Here is a 12,151-nt window from a genome sequence, read left to right as displayed (position 1 = left end):
ATTAACCAAAACATTCGACTTAATTACAACAATCAACAAGGTAGTATTTAATTGAATTTGATTAGTGGCGGGCTGGACGGGAAACGGATGTACGGTGTATCCTGCCGGGATACAAACGCCAGCACACTGACAACCGCACAAACCTACCAACAGACACACATACACACAGCCACACAGACAGACAGACAGACAGACGGACGGACTAACGAATGACATTACAAAGGCGGATTCGATAATCTTAAGTAAATATTGATTTGGAGAGAAAATAATTGAACAGGTAAACAGGTCTCGATTGAGGGGGGGATTTGTTTGCTCGGGGCCGCAGGGAGCAACCCACTCAACGAACTTTCGTAGACGGTGTAATTCACTCAACTGACCCAAATTCTAACGCATTTGCTATTCCCCTTTCCCAAAACATTAGGCCTGCGCATACGAATCGCCGATTTATTCCTTAAGTTACTGTCGTGTGTTCTCTACATAATACGTGTGATATTGGATAAAAATCCAACATTTATAACATGGTAAGTCCCGTGCCGGAGATGCAACTGACCGGTGATTAAAATGTATCCACAATGCCAACCCATAGCTATGGCTGCGAAGTGGGCAATAAGACGGAGTTCATCATCTCGGCCAAACTGACGGAGGAGGAGTTCCAGGAGAACCCCATCATCAACTGGGACGCAATACTCTGGGTGAATCGGCCAACAGTGCTCTGGGTCCTGCAGCTGCTTCTAGCCATGGTGTCGCTAACGCAATCCTTGGTTCTCACATATCTAGGCTATAAGGTATACCACCACGCCATAAACTTGATATCACCAAGTCGTTCAAACTAATCGAACCATTCCAGGGCAACATCTGGCAGCAGATACTCTCCTTTCACTTTATACTAGAATTAGTAACGACAATACCCTTTGCACTTACGGTAGGTTCGATTGTGAATCCTTGGTACAGGCTGTTTAGCGGTGTTGATCCTTTCAGATTGTCCATCCGCCGCTAAGAAATTTATTCATTCCCATTTTCCTCAATTGCTGGCTGGCCAAGCGATCGCTGGAGAACATGTTTGTAAGTAGACACGTCGTCTTTATCCTAATGTGAAGTTTATCTAATGTCCTATAACCAATAGAATGACCTCCATCGCGCCATGCAAAAGTCCCAGTCAGCCCTCTCCCAGCAGTTGACCATTCTATCAGCCACACTGCTGTGTTTGGTCTTCACGAGGTAATAGGATACCAACTTCCCCTGAAATCATCCCTCAATATAATCATCTTTTATTTATCCCCAGCGTTTGTGGTATCCAGCACTTTCAGCGCGCTGGCCATCGACATTTGAATCTCTTTCAGAGCACATACTATGTGGTTGTGACCTTCTCCACAGTGGGATACGGCGACTTTGTGCCGGACATTTGGCCCTCGCAGCTCTATATGGTCATCATGATTTGTGTCGCCCTCATTGTGTTGCCCACGCAGGTGAGTCCAATCTTGGGCATTACCCAAGCCAAATAGGAGTAGTTCCGTTTAAAAGCCATCTTACTGCCGGGCAAAAAAGCCACATCAAATATTTATGCTCCATAAGCCTGGACGAACCTTATCCCCATTCATCATCTGCATCTTTGTGGGGGTGGGCGACTTCGGTCATCAATCGATATTAATAAATAGGGGGATGCTGTCGATGGAAATTGCTCACCATGCGCCCGGCTGCCTTCCAATCAGTGATCCCATCCCAATGGCGTACTGTCTTTCCGAAGGCCACACTGACTGACTGCCATGTTCAACAATTTGCAAACAATTGTTTTATCAACAAAAACAAACGCCAAACAAGCAAGAAGCAGTAGGAGTACAGATTCCACCGAGAAATGTGAGATGGGATGGACTCTAAAAGTGCGAGTACTGTAACCGAACACCCTTTAGGACATTTTCAGATAGATGGCAAAGTAAATAAAATATAATTTACTAATTTCCACAAGAAAGGGAAGAAAAACATGGAATGTGGATCTTTTTTTGAATAAATGATCTTAAAAACAAACCGAAAAGTATAGTATCAAGGGATCAACAATTTAAGAGAGAGAGAGTTTTAAAATATTTATATAATATCTGAATTGCAGATCCCAAGTTAATAGATAGTCTAATATAGCATCGACATAAGTCAATTGAAAGTGTATAGAAATACGACTGGCCATTGGTCTTTTGGCCAAACGGCAAACAACAAGAGCATCCATCAAAACAGTTTTTCTACCTTTTTTCTGAAACAGTTTTGGTTGTGGAATGGGGTTTTATTCAGCCAGCACTAAAAGTTCGAAGTGCATGTCAATATGTTGCAGAATTTATGACTTTCTGGGACCCGCCCCATAATAAGAACAACAAGTTTCAAGCGTTTTTGGTCAAAATGTTGCAAAAGTCCAGGAAAGGTGCTGGCACTCAAATTTAATTGAACTTATTCAATCCCAGTAACACAATTATCCCGAAAGAGGCTTTCAATAAACACTGCACGATAGAATACTAGTTTTATTTGTATAAATATTCTGAAGAAAAATATTAATTCAAATTTTTCAAGTGGAAACTCATACAAATAGTTAAATATACAAATTTTAGACATCAAAACCTATCTTTTAAGGTCCAACCTCTTATCATTGCCACCAAGTAGCGAGGTCGCAATAACATTTGCGAAACTGCACATCAAAATATTTTTATAAGTGCTTCCCTCTGAAACTAAAGTTTTTTTAATGGCACTGTTAACCGACCAGTTTTATATGAGGTAAAAGGATTAAGCGGTATCAACTATAAACTTAGCCCTTTTATGGAGTAAGTGATAAGACGTTTCTAGTACATGTTGGTGTTAAAGTGGACATAAAGACGTATTACAGGGCCATTAATTTAGTGCAAGCCTGAAAGAGAGAAAGCTTAAACTTTAAGAGCTTAATGTCAACGTCAAGCGTTTAAAAGATTATATTTTTTCGATGGGATTGATGATGTAGTTGGCTAATAAATTACTCCTATCCGCACAGTTCGAGCAGCTGGCCTTCACGTGGATGGAGCGCCAAAAGCTGGGCGGCAGTTACAGTTCACATCGAGCCCAAAGCGAAAAGCACGTGGTGGTGTGCTCCACCACCCTGCATGCGGACACCATAATGGACTTCCTCAACGAGTTCTATGCCCATCCGCTCCTGCAGGACTTCTATGTGGTGCTGCTGAGTCCCATGGAGCTGGACACGACGATGCGGATGATCCTGCAGGTGCCCATTTGGGCGCAGCGCGTCATCTACATTCAGGTACATGTCCTCCATAATCCGGATTAGGCTTACACTACTAACTGGCCGAGGAACACCCACGCCTTTGCAGGGATCCTGTCTGAAGGATGGCGACTTGGCGCGCGCCAGGATGAACGAGGCGGAGGCGTGCTTTATTCTGGCGGCCAGAAATTATGCAGACAAAACGGCCGCCGACGAGCATACGATTCTACGCTCCTGGGCCGTCAAGGACTTCGCACCGAATGTACCGCAGTATGTGCAGATATTCAGGTGAGTTAGCAATATAAGAGATGGCCCGTTCCGTTCCTGATTAATTCGAATTTTCTTTTGACATTTGCAAATGCCAAATGCGACGCAACCAATCGCACATCCTGCGGAATTTCCATTTCGCATTTCCGCTTCACGCAGACCTGAGCACAAGCTGCATGTGAAGTTCGCGGAGCACGTGGTCTGCGAGGACGAGTTCAAGTACGCCCTACTGGCCAACAACTGCACCTGTCCCGGCGCCAGCACACTGGTCACCCTGCTGCTCCACACATCCCGCGGACAGTACGTATACGCATGGTTGTCCAGCTGGCAGGACATGCAAAAAATTCTCTATCCGCCGTGCGTCATCGGCTCGCTTGGATGCGTCACGTCACCGGCGGAGTCGGTGGCCAGGTCACAGTCGCTTGATTGCTCATTCAGACGTTTTTCCTCAGGCCCTTATGTACATATTTAGTATATATATTTTTTTGTGTGCTAGCTAATTTAGTCTACCCGCGGTTTGGGGGGTTAAGTGCATAAGCTGGTTGGTTAGGCCATGATTCCGAGCTTACTTTTTGCTTATTGAAAGTTTTCCTTGTAAATCCCAGAAGTAGTCGGGCGTTCAACAGAAAAACTAAATAAGGAAATGTATCATAAAAGGGGGCAATTGAATTCATCGATCAAGTTTCGCATAAAGATGGATTTTTAATACTAATTATTTAAATAGATTGAGAGTTTTGCATATTAAAAAAATGTTCATAAGTTATGTAGAGAGTATCAAAAGTTTTATATTCTTACTTAGCCAGCAGACATGTTAATTAAGCTTTACAGATCAACGTTGAATAGCTGGAAAATACATTTAAAATTAATGAGTTCACCGCAAACAAACGGACGGGTTTGCTAGCTTTTATCTTCCGCACTTACATGACAGAAATTCAATTTAAAATTCCAGTTTTAATTAAAAGCGCTTTGTGACACGCCAAAGAAAAACCAAAAACCTTACTCGCCATCGGCAAGTGTGAAAATTAGCAGAGCGCAGGTGGCGAGTTGAGGTGAAGGCGGTTTGCGGGACCTCCAATTAAATGCGGCTTTCAGTTTTAGTTTCCGTGAGCTGTGGTCGCGTTGCCTGAAACGGCGGGTTAATCAGATGTCAGCGAATGCTAATTGGGGCACCAACTGAGCCATGACTCATGCGTTTCGCATGAGCCTACGCCAAGATACATCCCTACAAGTACATATGTGTTTCCAACAATCCGCAGGGAGGGCCAGCAGAGTCCGGAGGAATGGCACCGCCTGTACGGCAAGTGTTCTGGAAACGAGATCTACCACATCGTCCTGGGCGACAGTCGATTCTTTGGCGAGTACGAGGGCAAGAGCTTCACCTACGCCAGCTTCCATTCGCATCGCAAGTGAGTACTCCGACGCCATCGGTTTGGGAATCCCCGAAATCCCATTCACAGACGGAATTCTTGTTAAACCGTGACCATTCCATACAATCCCACTTCCGCAGATATGGAGTGGCCCTGGTGGGCGTGCGACCGGCGGAGCTGCCGGAATTCTACGAGGAAACCATTCTATTGAATCCCGGACCCAGGCACATTATGAAAAAGGATGACACGTGCTATTACATGAGCATCACCAAGGAAGAGAATTCCGCATTTGTCGTTAATCAAAATCAAACATCGGACCCCACGGCAGCTGCCAAGGAGGGGGGCGGGACAGGGGGCGGAGGTGGTGCCTCCTCATCCGCCTCCCACCATCCCACTGCTGCAACTGGTGGGTAGACCCTTTCTTTAGACCCAATTGTGCGAGTGTGTGTGTGTGTGTGTTTGAGGTTCAATCATTTAAAATTCAAGCGAGTGAATGAACAAACTACTATGTATATCCATTTACATAGAAACATAAATATGATATATATGAATTGTGAGCTTCCTTATTTAGCAACCAGTTCTTGCTCTACCTCTCTCTCTTTCTCTACCCTTCTTACATTTATCCAATAATCCTTATTTCTGAGGCTGAGTTAAAAGTTTTCTTTGTCGTTTTCCTCGACTTTTCAGTTTGTTTGGTTTGTCTGAATGAAAAGAAAACGCTTTAAGTGTGTGTTTGTGAGCGAGGCTGCCTCAAATTAACGTTAATCATAATATTCGCCTTGCCCGAATTCGTTTTCTCTTTTTTAAGTTTGTGAAACTTTCCACCTTAATCATTTTGTATGGGTTCCACTTTGTTAATTAACTTATTCCCACGAGGAAGTTACTTAAGTGCTTAATTTTCTTTAACAAAATATGTATGAAAACCAATGCAACTTTTCAGAACTGAAACAGAACACGCTTTTAGGTCCTAGAGGCAATGTCCTTTACATTAAACTTAGTTTCATATACAATGACCCATAGGATTTTATTGTTTTAGGATAGATTATATCTTAAGCCCAACACACACACACACACTCAATCACAACACTAGATTAACAAACACTCGCCACTCAAACTGATATACCGTTAGAAAAGAGCTAAGGCCAAATTTCCGTTTCCGTTATCGATCAAATTTAATGAGACTGGCTTGGAATTCAAGAATATATCATCAATGTAAATTTGATCGAATTGGAAAACCGGAAAAGAGGCTGGGGGAAACTAGTGCAGAGTTTCCACTATGTAGACCACATAAACCCTCGTTTTATCCTTTTATGTTATGTATGAATGTCGTCTAAGTACAACAATAACAATAAACTACATCATCGACTATGACAACAGCCAACCCAACAACAACAATAACAACAACAGTACAAGCAACAACAACAACAATTAGCACCACCTTCACATCATCAACATTACTATCAGCATCAACAACAACAGCAACAATAAATGCAACCTCAACCGCCGCAGCCGCACCACCACCAGTGCCGTCTGTTTGTGTGCGTGTGCCCCACAGTCCCAGTTACGATAGTGGTGGTGGCACCACCGGCACCACCCACTTGCAACCGTATCCGTATCCGCAATCGTATCCGCAACCGCATCCGCCAATGCAAACACCTGACAGTGGCGAGTTTGCATCACTATTTGTGCGTGAGTGTGACACCAGAACTACCAAAACCCCAAACGAAAGTAAAAAGCCCGCAAGTCAAGCAAACCCGCATCTTTGGAATCCAAAAAGAAAAGATACTACCAAAAAAATGAAGCAAATCACAAATATTTCGTTCACGTTCTTTGCCTAACTCTATCACTCACCGAAAACCGATTCAGCATCCCCACATCCAAGCTACATACATATATATTTCGCAGTTTCTCTCTTGCTGTCTCGATTTTGGAGCTTGAGCTGCCTTTAAACCCCACCCCATGAAACATTCTCCGCTACCCATGTCAAAGCACACATCCGGCGCCATCCAAGCCCATTTCTGCATTCCTTCCTCCCACATACACCAGTCAAATAAAAAACCCATACATGAATACTAGGGTGGACCATCAGATGCACCGCAAAAGAAATCGTGTTTAACGTATACTTAACATTGAATATATATATAATTCAATTCAAGCTTATCTGTAATTTACACGCGGTAATTGTAAATATTATTTGTTGAAAAACCGGGAGTCGAAATATAGAATTTTAAATAAAGGTCCACCCTAATGACCACACCCACGCTGGCCTCGCACTTTTTCCTGTTTTCTCCTTTTGCCACTATGCAAAACTATTTCTGTTGTTTGCTTCATTTTTTACATGGCTTCTTCTTCACGTTTCGTAGTTGTCTTTGCTCAAACATCACTTTTTCAACTTCCGCCCGTCATTTTCTTCTTCCGCCTGTCTTTGCACTTCGTTCTGTTTGCCATGTTATTTGTGTGTGTGTGCATGAGCTTTGGATGTGTAGAACTGGCTGTAAATAATATGTACACCTCACGCAACAATTCGTGTAAATTAGCTGCATAGAAATAGCCTAGCTTATTGTGCGTTCAAATTAGACCCGTCATCGTAGCTCACCCCTTTCCCACAGCCGCCCCTGTAATTAAGTAACCAAAAACTGTTGGCAGAAGGGGAAAGACAACATTTTGGCCAAGTTGCAGCTTAATCACTTTGCCGAAAGTTTCCCGGCCAGTGCAAGCTTGTCGAGGACTTTTAACGAGTTGTTTTCCCAGGTTTGTCTTGTAGAATCTCCCCCCAATAAACCCGCTCCACTTGCCTTTTTGCCCTTTTCTCTGTCACATTTTTGTCGCTCAGCTGAAATTAGTGGACATTTTATCCTGTATAGCAAGCGCCTAAGTAGTTGTAATTAGAATGGATATTGATCGTCAAGTTGACCGGGACTAATTGCACTTTCCGCTTTGCCCCAATTTAGCTAGCGAAAATCCGACGGCTGTGATAATCTCGGACTCTAGGCAGAACCTCAAGGACACGACGGTGACCCAGACGGCGGCAACGATAACCACAACGACCCTGCCGCCACCGCCCCAGACGATGGGATCTCCCAGCATGGCGGGCGGATCGGGTGGATGTGGTGGAGGCGGCCTCGGCTTGGGCAGTGCCCACAGCATGGGCACCTCGCTCAGTATCACCCCAGCCACACTGACCACCACGGGCAATCACCTGGATGTGCCCTTTGCCAACAATCCCAACCTGCTCAGCCCAGATGTGCTCAACCAGCGGAGGGGTAAGTTTAAAGAGGAAGTCCAGTCTTACAACTACTTGGCATAAGATCTATTTGAATTATTCCTTGAGTGGCCAACCCCAGTTTTAACAGCATTGATTGAAAAGTATAATTTCTTAGTTGCCCCAGAAATATGACGTATCTATTTAGTTACTACATCACTGCCATTTACAGGTAGTAGACGTCCCTCGATCCTGCCCGTGCCCGACATGTTCACCTCCTCCTCATTCAGCATCGCCGGCAACGACGATGGCGAAGAGGGGGACGAGAGTGATGATGAGATCGACGACGAGATGCCCTGGCGTTCGCCATCCGAGAAGATTGCGTAAGTATCTCCCCTCTAATCAAACCCTCCACACTCCCCTTTTTGTCACTATTCCGAGGCACCGTATCCACCTTTCCCAGTGTAGTGTCTCTATCAATATAGATCTAGACCCCCAATCAGATTGTACTACGTATGTGTATCACTAACTATATTTCTTAGCTACTCTGTTATCCACGAGAAACTAACCTCTGACATGAACATGAATCTGTGTACATAGACCATGCTAGTCTGCTCTCAGCAATCCGAAACGATCGATGTATATTATTGTACAAAAGAAGTGGATCGTTGAGGACTGCGAGATCCGACTGAATGTAAATTGTATATGTTGTACTTAAGCACTAGACACCCGCCCCATTCCTTAATTGTAACCACCGTTCTTTGAACACATCAAACTAAACGACAATCGAAAACATCGCCTCAGCTGCTTGGGCGGGCACTTTCCACAATCGCGCACTTATTCGCTCATCATGAGCTCCTCGGAGGATTCTTATCAGCGCGGTTGCAGCTTCTGCAGTGCCACTGCTTCCGCTTCCGCTGCTGCTGTTGCTGCTGCTCCTGCTCCTGCATATCCAAGTGATTCTGCAGGCGAGTCCGGAACTAATGCCGATTCCGCTGCCATGCCATCCGAGGAGTATCTACCGCAGTTGCGCAGGCGCGTCATGAAAAAGAGCTACAGCTGCGATAGTGAGTGCCGCTCGGTGCCCGGAATGGGAATGGGAATGGGCATGGCCATGGGTGTGGGCCTGAATGGAGGAACTCTGGCCAGACTGGCGGCTAGAAGGCGTCAGTTGCAGCGATGTTGCTCCTGCAGTTGCTCCACTGCCACCACAACAACCACGCCGGCGGTGGCAGCGACAACAGCAATGGCAGCAGGAAGTGGGGCAACGGCATTCACGTCGAGCAGTTCCGTAGAGACACGTCGACCGGTGCGTCCGGTTTGGGTCTACGACTACTCCTGGTAAGTCTGACTGATGGCGGGGGGATGGGGAGGAAGGACATTCTGCGGACACACGCCATTTGTTGAAGAGTTCTTGTCTCGTTGTTGCTGTTCGTTCGTTGTTGTTGCTTTTGTTTGCCTGCCGCAGGACATCTTTTAATGACGCCGCCGTTTACCTTGGACCAACTAAGGAGGAACAACTCGAGATTCTGTGCTGTTTGTCGTGGCTCTCGGTGCCGTGGTGCATCTGCATATAATCAGCATTTGCTTCTGCTTGCTCCTTGGCTTTGTTTTGTTTTTCGGCTGCAATTGTGTATTCATACCATAGGGCTTCCTGAAAGCGCCAAAGTTTCGCCTCCATACGCAGTGGTCGTAGGAGGAGCACAACTGCTGGGTCTCGGGAATCACAGTTAAAGTTTAAGTTTCACCATTCTGTTAATTTGTAGTGAATGCTTTGGATCTGCTCGTAGTTTTCATTTCCCTTTTTACCCGACACAATTTCCCAACTTGTAGCTAAATCGTTTGAGTCCCAGCACAATCTGCTTGTTTTCCCACCCGCACATCTCACCACCCACCTTAAAACCTGTCGCCCATCGCCTTGTCCACGGGGAGCTCACGTCTAACCCAGAATCGTCTGCCATTCCAGCATCGTCAAGGGGTTTCCACCTGTGTCACCCTTCATTGGCGTTAGTCCCACGCTCTGCTACTTGCTCAAGGAGAAGAAGCCGCTCTGCTGTCTGCAGTTGGCTCAGGTGGGTCGCTATGACAGTCCTTGGGCCGGACCATTTCATTTGGAGGAAAACCAATCTCTTTCGCAGGTCTGCGAGCACTGCAGCTATCGAAACGCAAAGGAGTACCAGTGGCAGAACAAGACGATTATCCTGGCTGCGGATTACGCCTCCAATGGCATATACAACTTCATCATCCCGCTAAGAGCCCACTTCCGATCGAAGACCTCGTTGAATCCCATCATCCTGCTCCTGGAGAGAAGGCCAGATGTGGCCTTCCTAGATGCGTTGTCGTACTTTCCTTTGGTAGGCTGTCAAATTCTAAATTTGTTGGTGCATTCTGATTCTACTTGGTCGCAGGTCTACTGGATGCTGGGTTCGATCGACTGCCTGGACGATCTGCTGAGGGCTGGCATCACTTTGGCAGAAAGTGTGGTGGTGGTCAACAAGGAGCTCTCCAATTCGGCCGAGGAGGACTCCCTCTCAGACTGCAACACCATAGTGGCCGTGCAGAATATGTTCAAGTGAGTGATAGTGAGCTTAACTGAAACAGCTTGGACACCGTCCTGCCTCTTTGTAGATTCTTTCCCAGCATCAAGAGCATTACCGAGCTGTCGCAGAGCTCCAACATGAGGTTCATGCAGTTCCGGGCCCACGACAAGTATGCCCTCCATCTGAGCAAAATGGAGAAGGTCGGTAGCGCGTTGGCCCCACGCCCCCCTTTCAGTTGACATTTGGTTAATTTGCCGCTCACTTAATTGCAGCGCGAGAAGGAGCGCGGGTCGCACATCTCCTATATGTTCCGTCTGCCCTTTGCCGCAGGAGCCGTGTTCAGTGCCTCCATGTTGGACACCCTGCTGTACCAGGCCTTCGTGAAGGACTATGTGATTACCTTTGTGCGGTTGCTGCTGGGCATTGACCAGGCGCCGGGCAGTGGGTTCTTGACCTCGGTTAGTGCCAATCAGGTGATGAAAGGCGATTTGTCTCAACTTTTTCATCCGCAGATGCGCATCACCAAGGACGACATGTGGATACGCACCTATGGTCGGCTGTACCAGAAGCTGTGCTCCACCACCTGCGAAATACCCATTGGCATTTACCGCACGCAGGACACCTCGAATGCGGACACGTCTCATGTGAGTAACTCGCCGGTCGAGAGATGGGGACCCTTCTCGGCCTTCAGCAGGCATTGTGTGCGCTTGCGTCCATCGGTGAGTCCAAGGCAAAACAAACAATAGCAAATCTCAAGATCAGATCCCAAGATCAAACTTCTAGACCGCGCATCCGATCCCAACTAAAGAAAAAGGGGGACGGCTCTGCAGGACACTCGAGAGACATTTGTTTCTAACCCAACTAACACGCTCACTCCACTCACTCACCAATCCACACTTAGCCTGACTATATCTCTCTGTTTCTCTATGTCTAACTCTATCTTCCTAGCTCTACTCTAACTATAGCCTTTTACTTGTCTTTGCTCACTTGTTCGCATCTCGAGCTGCGATTAGGTACACACACCGAAACACAGCGAAAAGCAAATTAAACAGAAAACGATAACTTTTTAACTTCAGTTGCAAATTAACTAATTGAGTTCCCCAGGTGACGACGAGGCCTAATCGAAGTTCTTTTGATTGTGTTCGGTTCGATTCGGTTTTAAGTTTCACTATTCCTCAGTTGATTTACTTTTGGGTTTTGTGTTATAAATCACACGCTTACGCTTTACTACTAACTGCATTGAGTCTCAAGTCTGTTCATCATACGAAGTTTGCATATTTACCTCGAATAATGTTAAGTGCATACATATACCTGTTTCCCTCTCTCGCTCTCTCTCTCTATAAATATATAAATATATATATATCCAAATATATATAATCCTTTCAATTTGTAATCGTAAACAGCCAAGATGGTAAAGATTTAGATTTATCCTTAAAACATATATACTTTAAGCTTGATTGACGCTATTAGCAACGACTCGCTCCCTTTAAAGTAAACTCCTACATACCAGAATATACTCATTTATACAAAGCATAGCGTGCTGATTCTG

The 12,151-nt window shown here is 45.6% G+C and overlaps 1 protein-coding gene across 14 annotated transcripts in view; it reads left to right on the top strand.

Annotated features, from left to right (window-relative positions):
• LOC117136100 (potassium channel subfamily T member 2) overlaps positions 1-12,151 on the top strand; it is a 95,333-nt gene that overhangs the window by 77,425 nt on the left and 5,757 nt on the right. For 4 of the 14 annotated variants that reach the window (XM_033296788.1, XM_033296786.1, XM_033296784.1 and 1 more), the window contains 20 exons: positions 422-521; positions 587-785; positions 848-922; positions 979-1,062; positions 1,124-1,218; positions 1,283-1,466; positions 3,002-3,265; positions 3,336-3,514; positions 3,653-3,793; positions 4,750-4,899; positions 5,001-5,266; positions 6,238-6,549; positions 7,812-8,123; positions 8,295-8,445; positions 10,029-10,134; positions 10,201-10,416; positions 10,471-10,634; positions 10,691-10,802; positions 10,875-11,060; positions 11,115-11,321. In XM_033296788.1, coding sequence (XP_033152679.1) covers positions 422-521; positions 587-785; positions 848-922; positions 979-1,062; positions 1,124-1,218; positions 1,283-1,466; positions 3,002-3,265; positions 3,336-3,514; positions 3,653-3,793; positions 4,750-4,899; positions 5,001-5,266; positions 6,238-6,549; positions 7,812-8,123; positions 8,295-8,445; positions 10,029-10,134; positions 10,201-10,416; positions 10,471-10,634; positions 10,691-10,802; positions 10,875-11,060; positions 11,115-11,321 — 3,503 coding nt within the window. Of the gene's footprint in view, positions 1-421; positions 522-586; positions 786-847; positions 923-978; positions 1,063-1,123; positions 1,219-1,282; positions 1,467-3,001; positions 3,266-3,335; positions 3,515-3,652; positions 3,794-4,749; positions 4,900-5,000; positions 5,267-6,237; positions 6,550-7,811; positions 8,124-8,294; positions 8,446-8,866; positions 9,404-10,028; positions 10,135-10,200; positions 10,417-10,470; positions 10,635-10,690; positions 10,803-10,874; positions 11,061-11,114; positions 11,322-12,151 lie in introns of all 14 variants that reach the window. The other 10 variants (XM_033296796.1, XM_033296795.1, XM_033296790.1 and 7 more) reach the window with 7 other exon arrangements.

Source organism: Drosophila mauritiana, chromosome 2R (assembly GCF_004382145.1).
Source record: "Drosophila mauritiana strain mau12 chromosome 2R, ASM438214v1, whole genome shotgun sequence".
NCBI lineage: Eukaryota > Metazoa > Arthropoda > Insecta > Diptera > Drosophilidae > Drosophila > Drosophila mauritiana.
The sequence above is the reverse complement of the archived record's forward strand: the minus strand, read 5'-3'. Positions and strand labels throughout refer to the sequence as shown.